Here is a 16,892-nt window from a genome sequence, read left to right on the forward strand (position 1 = left end):
TGCGATTGACTTCTTCCATTTCCCGTTCTACAAACCTTCGATTGCGTAAAGAAATCGGGGAGCATCGATTTTAGCGGCCAGACGCTGTCCCGTCAAATTGGGTACGGAGAGATTCCTTCCACTCTGGCAAGCCTGTACAAGCCTTGGGCGTTTTCCCGAGACGTTCTTGGTAACTTCCTTACCACCGGTATGAATGAATGAAAATGAATGACCCTCCTTTTCTGCTCGTCCCCTTGAATCGATGATCTCTCCTGAAACGTTTCAGCCTGATTAAGCGAACAAGTATATTTTCAGTCTACAAACATACTAGCATATCATCAACATGGAAGATTGTCGAGTTAAGTTCGGTGTAACTAATACTATGGGCTGGGGGAAGACCGTTTTCTGTCGGGGCTCCATCCGACTAGTTGGCCAAGAACTGAACGATCTCAGCTAGTTTCATTCACCACAAGCGAACCAGATCCAGCAGAATTGGGTTTTTGTTTTATTTATTTACCCCGTTGGACGAGGAATTGTGTTAGCGCTGAGAATCTGAATCAAACAATGAGGGATTACGTTGTACGAGGGAGAGGCCCTTTCGTAATATAATATTCGAGAGTGAGCCAAAGAATCCTATAGATACGACCGTACAGTACTACAAGAACTCCATTCCGGAGGTACAATACTAATCATGGAAGTACTACCTCTGTAGGTCATTCTCTAAGTACGTACATTTGATGTAGGTGTGTACATATGTATGTATGTACATATGTACAATGAATCGAATGCATGAATGGATGACTGCCCCTCCAACCTTGCTTCCATACATAAGATGTAATCGGTCTGTATGGACGGGGAGAAATCATTCAACAGTGAAAAGAATTGAAAAAGGCCTAGTGGGGGAAAGAAAGTGGCTTGAGGCTTTTGTTTGGGTCAAAGGTCATTGGGCCTCCTACTGTTCTCGGCCTGAACCATGACCGTACGGAACGATACCGTACGCAGCCGATGGCGGATCCACATTGGGAGTCTTTCCACCCCCCCCTTCCTTTTGATCCATTAATCTTGCATAGTAACGATCCTGCCAGTGGAAAAGTAGACTCGTCGGTTCTTTCATCTTTAATATTCGCCTCCTCGCCCTTCGTTTCTTTCCTTCCTTTACGTCCAGTTTCTTGGTCTGCAAGCTGGCCTTTGCAGCCCTTTCCCCAGCGACGACGAGGGTGTCGAGTCGGGTTTGCAGCTAACACTCTCTCTCTCGCTCTCGAATTTTGACTTGCTTTGGTCTGGAAAACCCCCCGGTCCAGCCAGATTCGACCCTACATACATTCCGCACTCGCTCTCTCTCAGTCTGACTGCAGTGTTCGACCCTGCGTCGTTGCGACAACCACGATCTTCGCCACTTGGTTCTTCATTCTCGGAAAGCATGTATCGAAATAATGGTCTAATATGGTTGTTGGATACTGCTAGACGTTAATACTCGTGGATATGGATTTCATTGTAAGTCTGAACTATATTTTCCGGCTTGGACGCACAACGCTATCGCCCTTACTATCCCATCCGTCCCCTGCGCTCTATCGCATCGAACGTAACAATGTGTATTATCACTGTTACCCAATTTTTCCATGGATGCTTTCTACCTTCTATGAATTGGCCTGTCACCCAATTCATGTGTTGAGCGCACCATGGTCGCATGGGGCCTCTCCAGAATGATGATCTCATCATTGTTCGCCTCCCTCTCGCCGTGGGGGTCTCCAACATCTGCTCGTATTTCTCGGAGAGTTACTTGTCCGAAACTAACTGTTCGTCCACTAGCTCTCCTTGACGCATTTCTGCGAGGTGCATGGTCCCACCTCGATCATCTGCTCGCAGGTCTTGCCATTCTCCTGCTCGCAATGCTACCCAGACAGATCCGATTTCTCTCCCGACGACACCCCTGCAACTTCTCATGACACGATATCTTCTCATCTACAGAGCCCCATTTATGGCAAGGACTCCAATTCATCCAAACTTCCCGGAAAACTTCCCGGCAAAGCCGACTTGGAAAAAATCGAGGATCACCCCTACTTCATCAAGCCGCAGGCCAATCCAGCAGACGCCCAGCAGAGATTGAATCCACTCGGAGGCGCAGAAGGCGATACCTGCGCAAGCTGTAGCTTGACATTGCCCGACGATGTGAGCAAGCAGCTCCCTCCCGGCGCTCCCGGTACGCCTAAGAGCGATGGTAAAGGGAAAAACGGGAGTCCCGTTTTGCGCTCGAGAGAGGTCGTCTACTCTTGCGGCTCAAGTCACCCCGAAACTGAAGACGGTGCACACGACCCGCATGGACACGCCTCCTACCCTGAGTCTTTACATTCCTCCTCAGTTGCATCCGATGCCTCTTGCCACACACATATTCTCACCTATCTTTCGCTACGAGGCCCTCCAAACCCAGCAGATTATGCTCTTCTCCGACGTTCTTCCATTCGAACCTTGAGTTGTGAACTCCTCCCGCAAGGTGCTTCCTCCGGTCCCTTATGCTTTGGCGACTCCTCTGCAGGGTATACGATCGCATTTGTCTTTCGCCTTCCGGACCCGATGGCACGCGGGAAACGGCGCAGCTACGCATTGGTTGCCCTGGCCGGCAAAGACACCGGCAGGGCGTTCCGTGCTTGTCCGGTGATATGGCGCGCTTTCGGCCGAATCTCAGCGGGAATCGTCAAATCGGCTGAGAAATATCAGGAGGAAGAAAAGCGTCGTGAAGAGCAGAATCGAGGACCCGATCGAACGAACAATAGACAGTACACCCCAGTCTCTTCCTTCCTCACCGGCCGCGCCCTTGATCCAGATGGTCAGCTTCGCCGCCCTGGCCAGGTGAAGGCAAGGAATCTCAGCGAGATTGTGGGCAACCAGTACATCTTTGCAGAAATTCACGCAAACTTTGTCGCTCTCTTGCAACAGTTAGGCTCGATGTTCGGAGCCGACCCCATTTCCGAAGAACGATTCGTCTGCAGTACGATACGTGACGGCGAGGAAACGCGACGGTCTTCGATCGCGACTGGCAATAAACCGAAGACGTCGCAGAAATACGAAGATAGCGACCTTGGGATGTCGACACTTGATATATCTTCGGGTCCCAAACCTATCCCTATCGCGCCACGCCGATCAGTTGTTGCATAACCCACATTGATGGTCGCTATCAAACTCCTTTACATAACAGATCACGGTTCCACGTGCATCTTTACAATATCCCATTATAACCGAGTGGATATTGCTTCATGAATGACGGTCAATGACAATGACCTGTTTTTGTGCTTTTTCTTTTGTTCTTTCATTTCTTAGCCTTTGTGACATTGACGGACGGATTCGACATAGACTACGGCGCCTTTTAAGATGGAAGCGGAGTTTCGGTTTATTTTGGGCAACATACCTCTATCCAGTTTCTTTACTTCTTCTTTCCAAGCGTGGGTGAACAAATGATCTAGTTTTGCTCGATTCCCTTTCAACTTCGAATACGCACTTTACTACTTATATTTTTTAATAATATCAAGGGAGAGGACGAGGCTGGCAAGCACTTGGTTCATGATATGAATGTCGGTTACGAAAGCGATGAACGAAACGCTCGCGCGACATTTGACATGCTTGTATGTATTCTATCTCAACAGGGCCCTTTCTCTGGGTTTGAATCAAACACTATGATTTAATCGAGAAGTATGTATCCGTAGACTTGCTCTATGTAAGAAGAGATATCGAATTGATAAATCTCGAGTACTATCGTAATCGAGGATCGATCTAGAATATCATTGCCTCGATACTGGCTGGAACATCCCCCAATGATTTGCTCATGAATTCAGCCATTCTATTCAATATTCCACCGAGGAAAGCCTGGGAATATATTAGTACCCGCAAAAGCATTCCACAATGGGGACAGAGAATATCCCATTCTACGGCGACATGAAAGACTCTAGGATCCAAGCCCAATGTGAGTTTAAGTCGATGATATAATATACTACTAGTAGAAATATTTTATATAAGTTTATATATACACGTTGTGCTAGTATTGTAGCAGACCGCATCGCAAAAGACAGTATCACTCCCGTTCTATATCTACGATACGATGGTGGTAGAAACCTACTGGCGTCTTTCCGAGAAGTATAACTGTCTCCCAAGGTTAGCGTTTAGTCGGCCATCGTTGGCTAGTGCGTAGGTGGCGTCCTTATATACCATTGTGCTTCGTACCTTGCTTTTCTCCAACTCTATAGGTGATCGCTCTCCTCCCCGTCTTCTATGGCTAAGAGCATGCCAGTGCATGCAAGTGAGTGTTTAAGGTATGCATCATAGAGATGTCGTGTTTAAGGGTTGACCGATAGAGATGTGATCAATTAATCGATCTGAAGATTCAAACTGATGGTAAACTAGACGTAAGTCGCAGAGATATCCATCCGTCATGAGAAAATTATATACTGTAGAACACAATGAAGAACATGTTCAACCGAATAGAAGTGACCTATCCCAAAATCTTTGTCGGTATCCGTGGACATCATAAAAGAATCAAAAATACTTGCAGAAACCCATCACACCGAACAAACATGAACCACAACATATTCCAATCCATTTCCGGCTCATAAACATTCGTTGAGAAAGCAGCGAAAAACAACAAGCACCCTATGTTCTGCATTCATTACTGTCTCTTGATATAGTCCTTGTTCTCGATGGTCACGCTCTTCGTCTTATGGTTGACCTTGTAGACACCGACCAGGCGCGATGCAAGTTCGAACTACTATCCGTTAGCGATATCCAAGAGCAGCCCACCAGGTTGAGGAGCTTACCATGTTGTTTCTCAAGGAGATAACAATGAATTGCGCGTTCTTTGTCCTCTCTTTGATGTATGAAGCCACGATGGAGACCTGGAACACTTGGGTTAGTTGCTTGTGCTGTCGAGAGACAATGGGGTGCACCTACGTTTCTGAAATCCAAGGCGGCATCGATTTCGTCCATGACGTACAGCGGCGTAGGCTTGTAATGGTGCAAGGCGAAAACCAGGGCCAAACTAGACAGTGTCTTCTCACCACCGGACAAGTTGCCAATGTTCTTCCAGCTCTTCTTCGGAGGCATGACGGAGAACAAGATACCTTCAGAGAAAGGATCTAAAGAATCCACTAGTTCTAGCTCTGCATTACCACCCATCGTAATCATCTGGTACATCTCCTTCAGGCGGAGTGAGATGATGCTGAAGCCTTCCATGAATCCATTCAAGCGAGCAGATCGAAGGCCGTCAAGACGGGCTTTAGCACTGTCACGAGATGCAAGGGCAGTATTGAGATCCGCTGAGCGCGCTTCGTGTTCAGCTGATCGGCGACGGTACTCTTCGATCACAGAGAGGTCAACAGGTGAGTTCTGCGTCTTCTCTTCCAAAGCTGCAATAGTAGCTTTCAAAGACTCCTTGTTCATCTCCAACAACTCATCCTTGGTATAAGTTTGCAGCTCTGCAGGTGCTTCCTCATTTCCAAGGTCGCTCACATTCTGCAATGACAACTTGGAGAGCTTCTCGTGCCAGTAGCGCCCGCGCTTTTCATTCTCTGCCAAAGCCTTTTGATTCTCCTCAAGTTTATTGCGCATTTCGATTTCTGTGGCCCGAGATTCGTTTAATTCGGCCACCTTCTCATCCAACTCTGCCTTCACGGTCTTGAGGTCGCCCTTCTTCGATTCGAGGGCCTCTTGTGCTTCCTCTACCTTTTGTTTCCAGCCAGATGCATCGTTAGCCTGGTTGGAGACATCCTCATTCAGCCTGTCAAGGTCCGCGGTAACATGCTCGAGCTCCTCTTCAGCATCTCCACGTGTTTTTTGATGTTTGGCTATAAGCTTCTCGTTCTTAGACTTCCCGACTTCCGCATTTGAGATCTCTTCGGCAAGCATGCCGATCTGCTCTTTCAGACCGTCGACTCTAGCCTTCTGACCACGCAATCTTACACCACCAACCTCCATGATCTTGTTCTGTAGAGTTTGAATCTCTTCTTCAATGCCTCCCTTCTGTGAACGGAGATCTTCAATTTCCTCTTCGAGAGAAGCGATCTGCTTCTCTAGAGCTGCAGCCTGGGCTGCATCTGTCTTGGATGGCTTGTGAGCAGCACTCAACTCCTTCACGCGCCGCTGGGCATCTGCGAGACTACGGTTGGTACTTTCAATCTCGATTAAGATCTTCTGAATCTTCGTCTCGACACGGGGGATTTCCTCGGACTTCTCTCTCATCGCCGCCTCAATATGTCTTTGCTTCTCCTGGAAAGCCTGGAACTTCCTTTCCATTTCCTCGAGGTCGCCTTCGAGCCTTGCAACCTGCTCTTTGCTGGTGTCCGCGACCTGCTTCGATGACATTGCACCACGGGCAACACGGGTACCACCACCACTCATGGTACCGGACGTATCGATGAGCTGCCCATCAAGGGTCACTACTCTCCATCGTCTGGCACCGTAGGCAATGCGATTGGCTTGCTCTAGGTCCTTGGCGACAAGAGTATTCTGCATCACGCTGTAGAAGGCAGGAGCAAATTTCGGATCCTTGGGCTTCACGAGATCAAATAGACGTGGGACACTCTCCGGGGTGAATACCCCTGACATATCCCGTCGTGGAAGACGATCTAGAAGTATAAAGTTGGCTCGGCCAAGGTTGTTCTTCCGCAGATAGTCGATGCATTGTTGACCAACCTCGACTGTGTCTACCACCATATTTTCCAACGCTGGACAAGCCGTGGATATAGCCACGTCATATTTCTCATCGATTGTCCCGAGGTTTCCGAGTCGTCCATGGAACCCTTCGATACGGCCAGATTCCTTGAGACGCATGAGGCCGGACAGTACGCTGCCACGGTTTTGCGTGCTTGCAAGGCTAGCTCTTGCTTCGTCGGCTTTTTGCCGGGCGCTGGAGACATGAGCGCGAACATCTGGCTCCCTGTGGGCATACTTTTTGAGGTCGTGCTTTAGCTTCGCGACCTCTTCCTCAAGAACGGCCTTTTGTTCTTTCCGTTCCTCAAGATCGGTTTCCTTGGCGGCTAGCGTTTCCTCGATAGATGAAACCTTGCTCTGTGCTTCCTCCAGGAGTACAGCACCGGCATTGCTTCTCTCTCGGAGAATGTCAAGCTCACTTTGTGCCACTGCAACAGCGGAGACTTTTTTGTTGATCTTTTCATCCCATGGTTCAAGTGACTTCTGTTTGGCCGTGATCTTATCCGAAAGACCCTGGGTTTTGCCCTTTAAGCTTTCACGGATTGCCGACAATTCATCCTCTTCCCCTCTCAGCTCTTTCTCTAGATCCGTCGTTTCTTTGGTCTTCTTGGTGATATCACTAGTATGTTTCTCAACCAAGCTTTCACATTCAGAAGCAGCCAAACGAGCAGTTTGCATCGTCTTCTCCAGCTTCTTTTGTTTACCAACCAAGAACTTCTTCTTTTCCTCAAATTTGACGGACTCCTTGTCGTACTTTGCCATTTCTTTTGCCAAAGCTTGTACTTCCTTCTCCATGTTTTCGTATTCACGCATGCCGCGCTTGTAAGCTTTCTCAAGCTCCTTGATCCCGGATTCATTGCCTTCGTGCTTCTCAAGTTCCATGTTCAACAGTTCCTGCATTTGGAGGATGGCCTCTTCCGTGACGCGGATGTTATCGGCACATTCCTCAATGTAAATCTGATACAGCGCCGACTGCTTCTGGGTGAGCTCATTTTCGTCATTGAGGTAGGAAAGAGCTTTATCTTTCTTGTCCTCTAGAGAATTCCTTTCCTTCTCCACGTGCTGCACACGGTTGTTCTTCTCAACACAGACGTCGTTGAGCGTTTCTAGTTCGGCGGCCGCTTCGTCAATGGGGGCCTTGTATTTCGAAGTTCCGATAATGTCTTCAAGATATTCGAGAAGCCCGTCCTCATGTTCATTGCCGGCCTTTGCCTTCATCTGGGCAATGGACTCGACTTCACCCTGGAGAATCAGGAATCGCTTATGGTCGAGGTCGATTCCTCGGTCACGGAGCAAGGTCGTCACGGCAGTAAAGTTTGTTTCCTTGCCATTCATGTAATATTTGCTAGTGTTGTTTTTAAACGCCTTTCGAGAGATAAGCAGTTGGGAATCTGGGACTATTTCGTGTGTTCCGTCTGGCAGATCGAGGACCTCTTGGAAATGAACCTCAACTTCGCAGAAGGGCAGATCTGGAAAATCAGCAGAGTTATGAATCAGGGCGGAGATTTTGCCTTGTCGCATTTTGCTGGCTCGGAAGCCAAACACGAATAGCAACGCATCAATCACATTGGATTTTCCGGAACCATTTGGACCAACAACTGAGGAAAAAGAAGCGTGGAAGGGTCCGACGATCTGTTTCCCTGCGTAACTTTTAAAGTTGTTAAGGATTAAAGTCTTGATGACCATGCGACTCTTCGGTCCTGATGGTTCCTCAGGTATTGTCGGAGGAGCCAAGTTGCGCGCCTTCATCATGATATCCATCGGCTTTTCGAGGATGGTCGAATTGGGATTAATGATCGAAACTTGCGACTTTGTGTCCTCGGGCGAAGGTGACTTGTTCACTGCGGATTCGGTGATATCGTTGAGCGGTGGCACGCTGCCTCTCTGAGAGCGGGCTTGGGACTGGGGTGGCACAGACGGTTCGACTGAGGACCGTTCCGGTTTGGGCGTCGTGGAGTCACGACTCTTGCGGGATGACATACTCCTTCGTTTCGTCGCCGCCACATTCTGTGAAGGCGATTCAGGCTCTTGTACAGATGCAACACTACTCCCTTCGTCGTTCGATTCACCAACTTGCGAAGCCTCCTCCTGCTCCGGGGTTGTCGACCTGCGGGGCCTTTTTGCTGGGCGTGCGGTGCTAGGCGTAGGTGCAGGCGCATCGGCTGTCGTACGCCTACTAGTCCGTCTCCTTGTGCTTGGTTTCTTTGGAACTGGTGTGTAATCGTCTTCATTCTCCTCTTCATCATCATGCTGAGACGGTGTGGGGGTCACATTTCCGGGATCTTCCTCTTCAGATGTTTCCGACATGACATAGCTTCTTCGAGCAGAGCGCCGGGATGGCCTGCCTCTTGCGATTGACGACATTATGCTGTTGTGGTACGGTCCGCAAAGGAGGGCCTCATGAAGGCGAGTGTGAATGGGGACAATGTCGCGATGTTACCGGCTGGTTGAAAAAGCGCAGGTGGGTGGAAGTGGGTTGTTTACATTGTCGCCCAAAGAGGAAAAGCCTTGTTTTTCTGCCACAACACTTCTGGCCGCCACCGCCCGTATTATGTCATCCGTATGTATTGTAACCATGGTACGGCTCAACACGATAAGAGTAATCTTTAGCATTTATATCAAAAAGGCCTCTCAGCTATCCAAGATTGTGGCGCGGCCCAAAATGGCGCCTTGGGAAGATTTCGACAGTGTTTTCTCCTTCAACAAGAACTTTGTGTATGATGGCAAGGTCATTGAACAGATTCTGTCCAACCGCCGGGCTTTGGAGAACCAGCTGTTCGCCGACAGACTCCTAGGACTGCTCGGCGTGAAAGCAGGTAATATCGATCAAACATTGATGATGATGTACAAGGTTCCTGACCAGCATAACTATATAGTCACGAAAGTATACCCTCCAAAGTCCAACGCAGACCTCCGAACCCTTTTCGGGCACATCGTATCATCCCCACTGGATATCCATCACAAGCAGGCCTTGATCTACTACCTTTTGAAGGACTGCCGGGCAGCCAATGACTATGCTTCACAATTTTCGCGGCGATTCCATCTACCTGAAAAGTACCGTCTCTTCATTGAAGGGCTTTGGAACCTGGACAGGTTAGAATTCAGGGTACGTTGAGGAGACCGGGCATGCGATCCATGATAGCTTGCTTGCTAACGCCGTCGGTCAATCTAGCGCGCTATCGAATATTTGACCGAACCCTCCATCATTCCAACATTTCCCGATGAAATCCTTTACGTTCTCACCCTCCCACAGCTTCCCAAGCACGATGACAGCCTCGTAATGGCATATTATCTCACCGTAAGCCCACCACTGGCATCCACAAAGGTCCAGAAAGCATTCTTCAGAACCCTTTGTCGCTCCAGTATTACGGAGGCCTTTTACTTTACCCGAAACTATGACGACTCGCTTCGCCAGAATTACCTTGCGCAGCTCATTGAATTCGTGCACTCGACCGAAGCGGGCGAGACCCGGAGCAAGCGCGCTATGGAATTGATTGGTCTTCCCTTCGATGACCAGGAAGAGGGGTGGTTCGAGGACTGTCTTCTCCGTGGAAATGCAAAGGGGTTGCATGGCGCTAAGGACACCGTCATGATGCGCCGTCTTGCGACAGGGAAGTTAGAAAACTTGTCTGCCGATCTCGAGTCCTTGGGCGGCAAGAAGGTCGATGGTCTGAACTGGGACATTCTCAGACAAGGTATTCAACCATCGCAGACATAGTAGCTCTACTGCAATGGCCAAGTTTCGTGAAATGAGCTCGCAGCACTATTGGAAATGCGACACGATTTCAGTACTTACGGATCCGGTTTGGAGATTGGAGAATTTGGAGTTTGCATTTGGAGCCTTCGTAAATTCGCTTTGTAATATTAGTACTTAACACAGCACCGCATCAGGATATCAAAGATTGATATAAAATCAAAACAGTCTTCATAGGAATCCCTAAATGGCGAATGTTTGGCGATTTCGTAGAATTGATAATGTAATTTACCAATACCGGAGCCGTACTTCGGCCAGGGTATGCGCAGGCCAGGAAGCACTCCGACTGGGTGAAATGTATTGTCACCGGCATAAACTTCAGACTGATGAACAACAACTTCATTCGCTGGCAGCTCATCAACAAGGATCTTCCACTCTCATTGTGCACTCCGGGGATTGATCGCGAATATATGCTAGATAATGAACTTGACCTGCTGATATCCCGTCAAGCGTCATTCTCGATCGGGAGAACCCCGTTGCAAAAGTCCAGCAGGGAACTTTGATCTCCAGTCAAGTCCGATATCAGAAAGGAAAGCAAAATGGTGGTCTGCAGCTTCTTCCAGCAAGGCCGCTGTAGATTTGGAGGTAGAGTTACCCCCTTCGAATCTCAGTCTTTTCTTTCCTACTTCCAAACTGTTGGTGGACGATTTACTGACCATTGAATTAGAACGCTGCAAATTTGAGCACCCCGGCCAATCAAGTTTAGGCTCAGGGAACCGTTTTGGAGTCCTGTCTGGAGGAGGAGGTGGCGGTGGAGGCGGCTTTGGAGGTATGCCTTCCTTTTGATTTATTCTCTTTTGCACCCTTGTTGTCCCTATTCTGAAACCTCTGAATGCTTCGTGTTCCCATCTCAGTGCATAGACATTTGTCACAAGTTCCTCTAGGGATACTGTGAGCTACATGGTCTTTACTTGAGGAATGTTAATTACTCTACCCACTGTCCGGAGTACTTATTGGAACTGGCCTTAACGAGCACTTTTCTAATTCGCGTTTTGCGACGGTCTATCGTGTATACTCTGTATCTAACTCTTGTACAGGTCGTTCTGCGCAACAGAACCAGCAGCCAGCAAAGTAAGTGATGCACTTCTGGCAAGAGGAAATCCCCCCACTGACGCAAGCAAAGCTATGGTGTCACAGCAGATGATATCAAAATCGACCTAACCGCTGGTAAAGGCCGTCCAGAATGGGTCTTTTCTTGTTATGGTCCTGGTAAAAACGCCCCAAAGCAATTGTTTGGGGGTGTCCAGCGGGAGCAATCTTTCGAAGAGCTGCGGCTGCGTCACTATGAAGCTGCTGCTGCAGGGAATGCGGAGCAGGCAGTCCAAGAGGCTCAGGCTTTGTACGCAGAGGCACTGAAGCAGATGGATGTCATATTGAGCGACCTTGGCGGTGCCGTGAAATACATCGTCGATGGTATTAATGAGCATCCAAATAGAATTGATATTACAGAAGGCAAGACGGGTCCTGCGTCTAGTCAAGGGCCATCTCCATTTGGCCAACCCTCAGCATTCGGTCAGCCAGCTGCTAGCAATCAGGCATCAGGTTTTGGTCAACCGTCGACAATGGGCCAGAGCTCTGGTTTTGGACAACCAAGTACACTGGGTTCGGGATCAGCCTTTGGCAAGCCCTCTGGGTTCGGTCAACCATCGGCCTTGGGCCAACCATCAGGATTTGGTCAACCATCTACGTTGGGGCAGAGCTCTGGTTTTGGACAACCAAGTGCATTGGCTTCGGGATCAGCCTTTGGTAAGCCTTCGGGGCTAGGTGGAGGACAACCTGCTTTTGGTAAACCAGCGTTTGGGCAGCCCAGTTTAGGCCAGCCGAACCAGGGTCAGCCTGCATTCGGTCAACCATCAGCGTTCGGGCAACCTTCGTCGTTAGGAGGCTCATCGTTCGGCGCACCTACCAACGCGTCTCCTTTTGGTGCAATATCAAACCAAAATCAGAGCGCAGGTGTCGGTTTTGGCCAAGCTGCGTCAGCTACGTCTCCGTTCGCACAGGCTGCTAGCCAACAACCTGCAGCAGCTTCTGGATTTGGACAGCCATCAACAACCCCAGCAACATCGGGCGGCTTCGGTCAGCCCGCGCAAACACCATCCCCATTTGGCCAGCCCCAACCCCAGCCATCATCCAATCCATTTGGACAACCATCCACCGCACCAAATCCTTTCGGGGCTCCCAGTCAACCACAACAGCAACAAGCACAGGCTGCTCCGTCTCCCTTTGGCCAACCAGCGGCCGGCTTCGCACAGCCCGCCCAACAACAACCACCAGCTCCTACCGCTACAGCAGGCACTGGCCCTCCTGGCATTATCAAGGTTGAGGATCCGAATCAGCTTAGTCCCATTCCACCCTTGTCTGGCCAGACGATCCGAGACCCTATGACCAAGAGACTGTCCACATGGAAAGGACAGCCCGTCAAGTATATTGACAACAACCCGTGTTATCTGCATCCTCAAGACCGCCAAACATACGTTCGCATCTTCTTCCCGGATGGGCCTCCCGACCAGGCGAGCTTGAGAGATGCAACAGGAAAACCGGAAGAGTATACCCCTGAGGTCACGGAACAGTATGAGTTCTTTGTTAAAAACGGATACTTCAAGGACGGCGTCATCCCAAGCGTGCCACCGAAGACAGAATGGGTGAGCTTCGACTTTTAGGCCTGGAAAACATTGAGGATACCATGGTTTTTTCTTTTTCGATATGCGCTTCACGAACCCTGTAGTATATAGTTCTTCTCTTTTAATATGATGATCACATGAAGGGCCAATCGCCTTCAGTCAGCCAGCCAACCAGTGAGCTGGATTACCAAGCAACATTGAACTACAACTCCTACCTCAAATCGTACACATTCTACGGTTCTACATGTTCCTAACGTTCCCTACGTTCTACGACCAGCTTACACAGCACCAAAGAATACTTTTCCACAAACTTTTCCATTTTTATGCCAGATTCTAGCGGGTATCGACGAAAGCCCAGCATGCACCAAACTCGCCCACCCCAGTCAAGAGCGGATATCACTCCCTCCCTGAACTGAACTAGAACATTTTAGGGTAAATTTAAGCGGCAATGGTGACCTCAACCTCAACACCAGCCTCGATGTTGATGATGATCTGCTTAACAGTCTCAGTGGGGGCGAGGAGGCTAAAGCACATCGTTAGTGGCCGCTTCTTCAGTCACAGGGGTACAAAAAGTGCAACATACTCGATGAGACGCTTGTGGATGCGCATCTCGTACTTGTCCCAGGTCTTAGAACCCTCACCGTTGGGGGTCTTACGGGTGGAGATGTGAAGGGTCTTGGTGGGAAGACGGACGGGACCCTTGACGTGGAGGGACTTGGAGCGGGCACGGTCGATCAGCTCAGAGCAAACCTTCTCGAGGGAGGCGACCTTGCGAGAGGTAAGGGTGATACGGATCTTGTGGACCTTCTGTTGAGGGCTGTTAGTATGGCTGGCGCATTGTCTTGGAGCGTCTCTTCCACCCATCGTCCGTCATCTTCATCGTGAGATGAACTTGGGATTGGAGAGCTGTTGGGTCAACGTACAGGGCCCTCGCCGAAATCCTTCTCGGGCTTCTGGAAAGACATCTTGACGGTTGGTTTGCGGTGGGGAGACCGGGATTGAGATGGCTAGAAAGTCGACGGGTTAGTTGCAAGAAGGGGAAGAAGGAAAAAGAGATAAATGTGAGAGTGGGGGGGACCTACCGCAAAGTAAGGCTAGTTGCCAATCAAGACCTGAACTTCAAGGTTCGGTAAGGTGATGATGGCTGTTGGAATAGCTCTGGCGATATGCGATTATTATTATCGTGAATTCTTTCGCTTTTTTTTCCATAGTGCGCTTAGCGCCGCTTGTGCGGGTGCGGTGGCTTGGCGCTCGCCTATCTGGTGCTAACCGGATCGGGCCCCCGCGGTGGCTGAGTCAGCAGACCACCAATGACATGCCATCTGATAAATGCGATAAAGAATATGGGGCTGATTGTCTGGTCTGGTCAAGCTTAATGATGATGATATATTCTTGGCTTCTGTTTTCTTAATTTCATTTTGAACTTTGATTCCCAAGGATACTTCTTCTTACTGCATCGTTATCCTTGTAGAATCGCTGTGTCATGGCAAATTGGCCTCCTCTGGCACCAGTTCCACCCCCCGCGGTGCAGAGTGCCATACCCCCCCAGGAATGGGAGCTCTATATAGATGCGTGGATTTTGCTTCTGAGCTTGCGCATAGAGTCATCCGATGCGAAATTCGCAGAACATGCACCCACAGATGACTCCGCAGTCACCTTCTTGACTTCATTCTATGATCAGCTGGCAAGTGCTGGTACGCCGGGTTTGCATACGGGGTCGAAAGTAAGAACACTACGGAAGCTATGTTTCTTGCTCACAAGACGACTCTTGTTGGACGCGCCCACCTCCCCACCGGATCTACTAGAATGGAAGTACCTGGGTAACATGTGCAGTTGCTATCCCTCCAGCTCTGCACTGAAGAAATTACTGTCCGAAGCTTGGGACAAGCATGAAGAGACTATATCATCGAGCCTCGAGAAGGCAAAGACAACCATGACGAAACAGCTGTCTATGTCAAGCTCCGCACAAGTCCCCAAGACCATCCCTGACATTCGCCTATTAACCATCCTGGGCTCTGTCCTCCCCGCATGCGGCCAGGCACTGATGGCCGGCTCCGACTTCCTGGACACATGCTGCGAAGCATACCAAGCACACAAGAGGGACGAGCTCCGCAAAGTACTAGTCGCCATTGTCTACGTCGGCCTTACATCTCTACTAAAAGGCCCCAAACCAAACCTCTCCCTACTTCTGGACCAGCTCTTCAGCCTAAAGGCCAGCGCAGGGATCAATGCGCCCACAACAAAGAAGGAGCCCACCCTCCTCTCCGACCTAATCTGCAGCTCCGATCTCCTCGTCCGCCTGGACCGGTACCTAATCTCGCACCCACAGAAACGCGGCCAGGACCTCCTCTCCAGTCTACGCGCATACCAGACCGAATCGAATGTATTCCACCACCGCTACCAGAAACAAAAGAAAAGATCCGATAAAGGCAAAGGCCGCGCCACCACAGATCTCCCCCCAGCAGAAGACATGCACATTCACCGAATGTCGCTCATCACGCAGATCCAGGACCTCTTCCCCGACCTGGGATCGGGGTACATCGTCCGCCTACTCGATATCTACGACGATAACCCGGAGACCGTCATCGCACATCTCCTGGATGACTCTATCCCCCCTGAACTCCGGGACCTTGATAAATCAGAACAACTTCCCACTACCGATTCCCCTGCCCCCAAGCACGACCCCTTCCCTCCCCGCCCAACACCCCCAGAAATCTCTCCCCCGACTCAACCCCGCAAAAACATCTTCGACAAAGACGTCGATCTAGCCGACCTCGCCGAGACAGACAAAGTGCGCTTCGGCCGCGCAAATCCAGACCAAACAGCCGATGACATCCTCGCCGATCGCAGCAAACACGCCGTCAACAAAGCGGCCATCATGTCTGCGCTGGCGAGCTTCGACTCGGACGATGACGAACGCGACGATACATACGACGTAGCAGACGTAGGCGGCACCGTCGACGCCACCACCACTGACACAGACGCCGATGCGAAACACAAAGCGGACGAGCTCGATCTCACGCTGTTCCGGACGTACAAGGCTACGCCGGCGCTGTTTGCTCGGGACTCGGCGACCCGTCGGTCGCAGCCACGAGCTTCGCTGAAGCGCGAGACGGGCATGACGGATGAGGCGATTGAGGGGTGGGCTGTTATGCTGGCGCGCGATTCGAAGCGGTTGGCGAAGTTGGAGGATCGGTTATCGCTTTCGGAGGTCGGGCCTGGTGGGACGGGTCTTATGCAGCCGGAGATTAAGCCGACGGCTTATCGGAGGCCTGGACCTAGGGGCGATGGGGAGTCAGGCAGTGAGACTGATGAGCCGGTTGGCTCTGGGTCTCGTGGTAGAGGGGGGCCCGGTAGGGGGCGCGGTCGTGGTGGTCGACGAGGTGGTGGTGGTGGTGCTGGACGCGGGCGTGGTGGTAATGCAGGAGGTGGCTCCGGTGACGGGAATACGGCTGCGCAGCGGCAGAGGAAGGAGGAGAATAAGGGCAGTAGGGCGAATCATAATCGTCGACAGCAGAGGGCGAAGAAGGTGGCGCGGGCTGGGGGTATGATGGGGTAATGCTAGCTGATGGATGGTGATTTTCAATCATGCTGTGATGATGACCATAGAGTCTCGTGGTTTATGTACATACTGCATTAGTTAAAAGACCCTGGATGATGGGTCTTATTGAATATAGAAAGCGGAACTCTGAACCAGAATATGTAAGGTAATGTGGATTTGTAAGTCATATAGTATGATTATGATTCTACTCTCTAAGTGGAAACTCATACATATAAATAACAACCGACGTCAAACTGAGGGACATTATCACATCATCAATAGGGCATTACGAGTCTGTCGACAT

At 50.1% G+C, this 16,892-nt stretch overlaps 4 protein-coding genes across 4 annotated transcripts; 3 read left to right on the forward strand and 1 right to left on the reverse strand.

Moving 5' to 3' along the window:
• The first annotated feature begins 970 nt into the window (after positions 1–970).
• Positions 971–3,663, forward strand: BDV37DRAFT_249642 (folliculin domain-containing protein). Its single transcript, XM_032082116.1, has 2 exons — positions 971–1,473; positions 1,789–3,663. Exons 1-2 carry the CDS (start codon positions 1,462–1,464, stop codon positions 3,130–3,132), a joined length of 1,356 nt encoding a protein of 451 aa, XP_031941014.1. The 5' UTR covers positions 971–1,461; the 3' UTR covers positions 3,133–3,663.
• A 5,671-nt stretch (positions 3,664–9,334) lies between these two features.
• Positions 9,335–13,086, forward strand: BDV37DRAFT_271958 (FG-nucleoporin nup42; the record flags this gene model as incomplete). The annotated part of the gene is made up of 4 exons (XM_032084795.1): positions 9,335–9,488; positions 9,549–9,778; positions 9,845–10,367; positions 11,564–13,086. The coding sequence occupies 4 exons, from the start codon at positions 9,335–9,337 to the stop codon at positions 13,084–13,086; spliced, it is 2,430 nt and encodes an 809-aa protein (XP_031941015.1).
• Positions 13,087–13,485: 399 nt separating this feature from the next.
• On the reverse strand, positions 13,486–14,012 carry S10a (40S ribosomal protein uS10; the record flags this gene model as incomplete). The annotated part of the gene is made up of 3 exons (XM_032087314.1): positions 13,486–13,570; positions 13,631–13,854; positions 13,971–14,012. 3 exons carry the CDS (start codon positions 14,010–14,012, stop codon positions 13,486–13,488), a joined length of 351 nt encoding a protein of 116 aa, XP_031941016.1.
• A 209-nt stretch (positions 14,013–14,221) lies between these two features.
• BDV37DRAFT_130782 (ASCC2 family CUE domain-containing protein) lies at positions 14,222–16,869 on the forward strand. The gene has a single exon (XM_032078715.1). It carries the CDS (start codon positions 14,531–14,533, stop codon positions 16,604–16,606), a length of 2,076 nt encoding a protein of 691 aa, XP_031941017.1. The 5' UTR covers positions 14,222–14,530; the 3' UTR covers positions 16,607–16,869.
• The last annotated feature ends 23 nt before the right edge of the window (positions 16,870–16,892 follow it).

Source organism: Aspergillus pseudonomiae (assembly GCF_009193645.1).
Source record: "Aspergillus pseudonomiae strain CBS 119388 unplaced genomic scaffold BDV37scaffold_37, whole genome shotgun sequence".
NCBI lineage: Eukaryota > Fungi > Ascomycota > Eurotiomycetes > Eurotiales > Aspergillaceae > Aspergillus > Aspergillus pseudonomiae.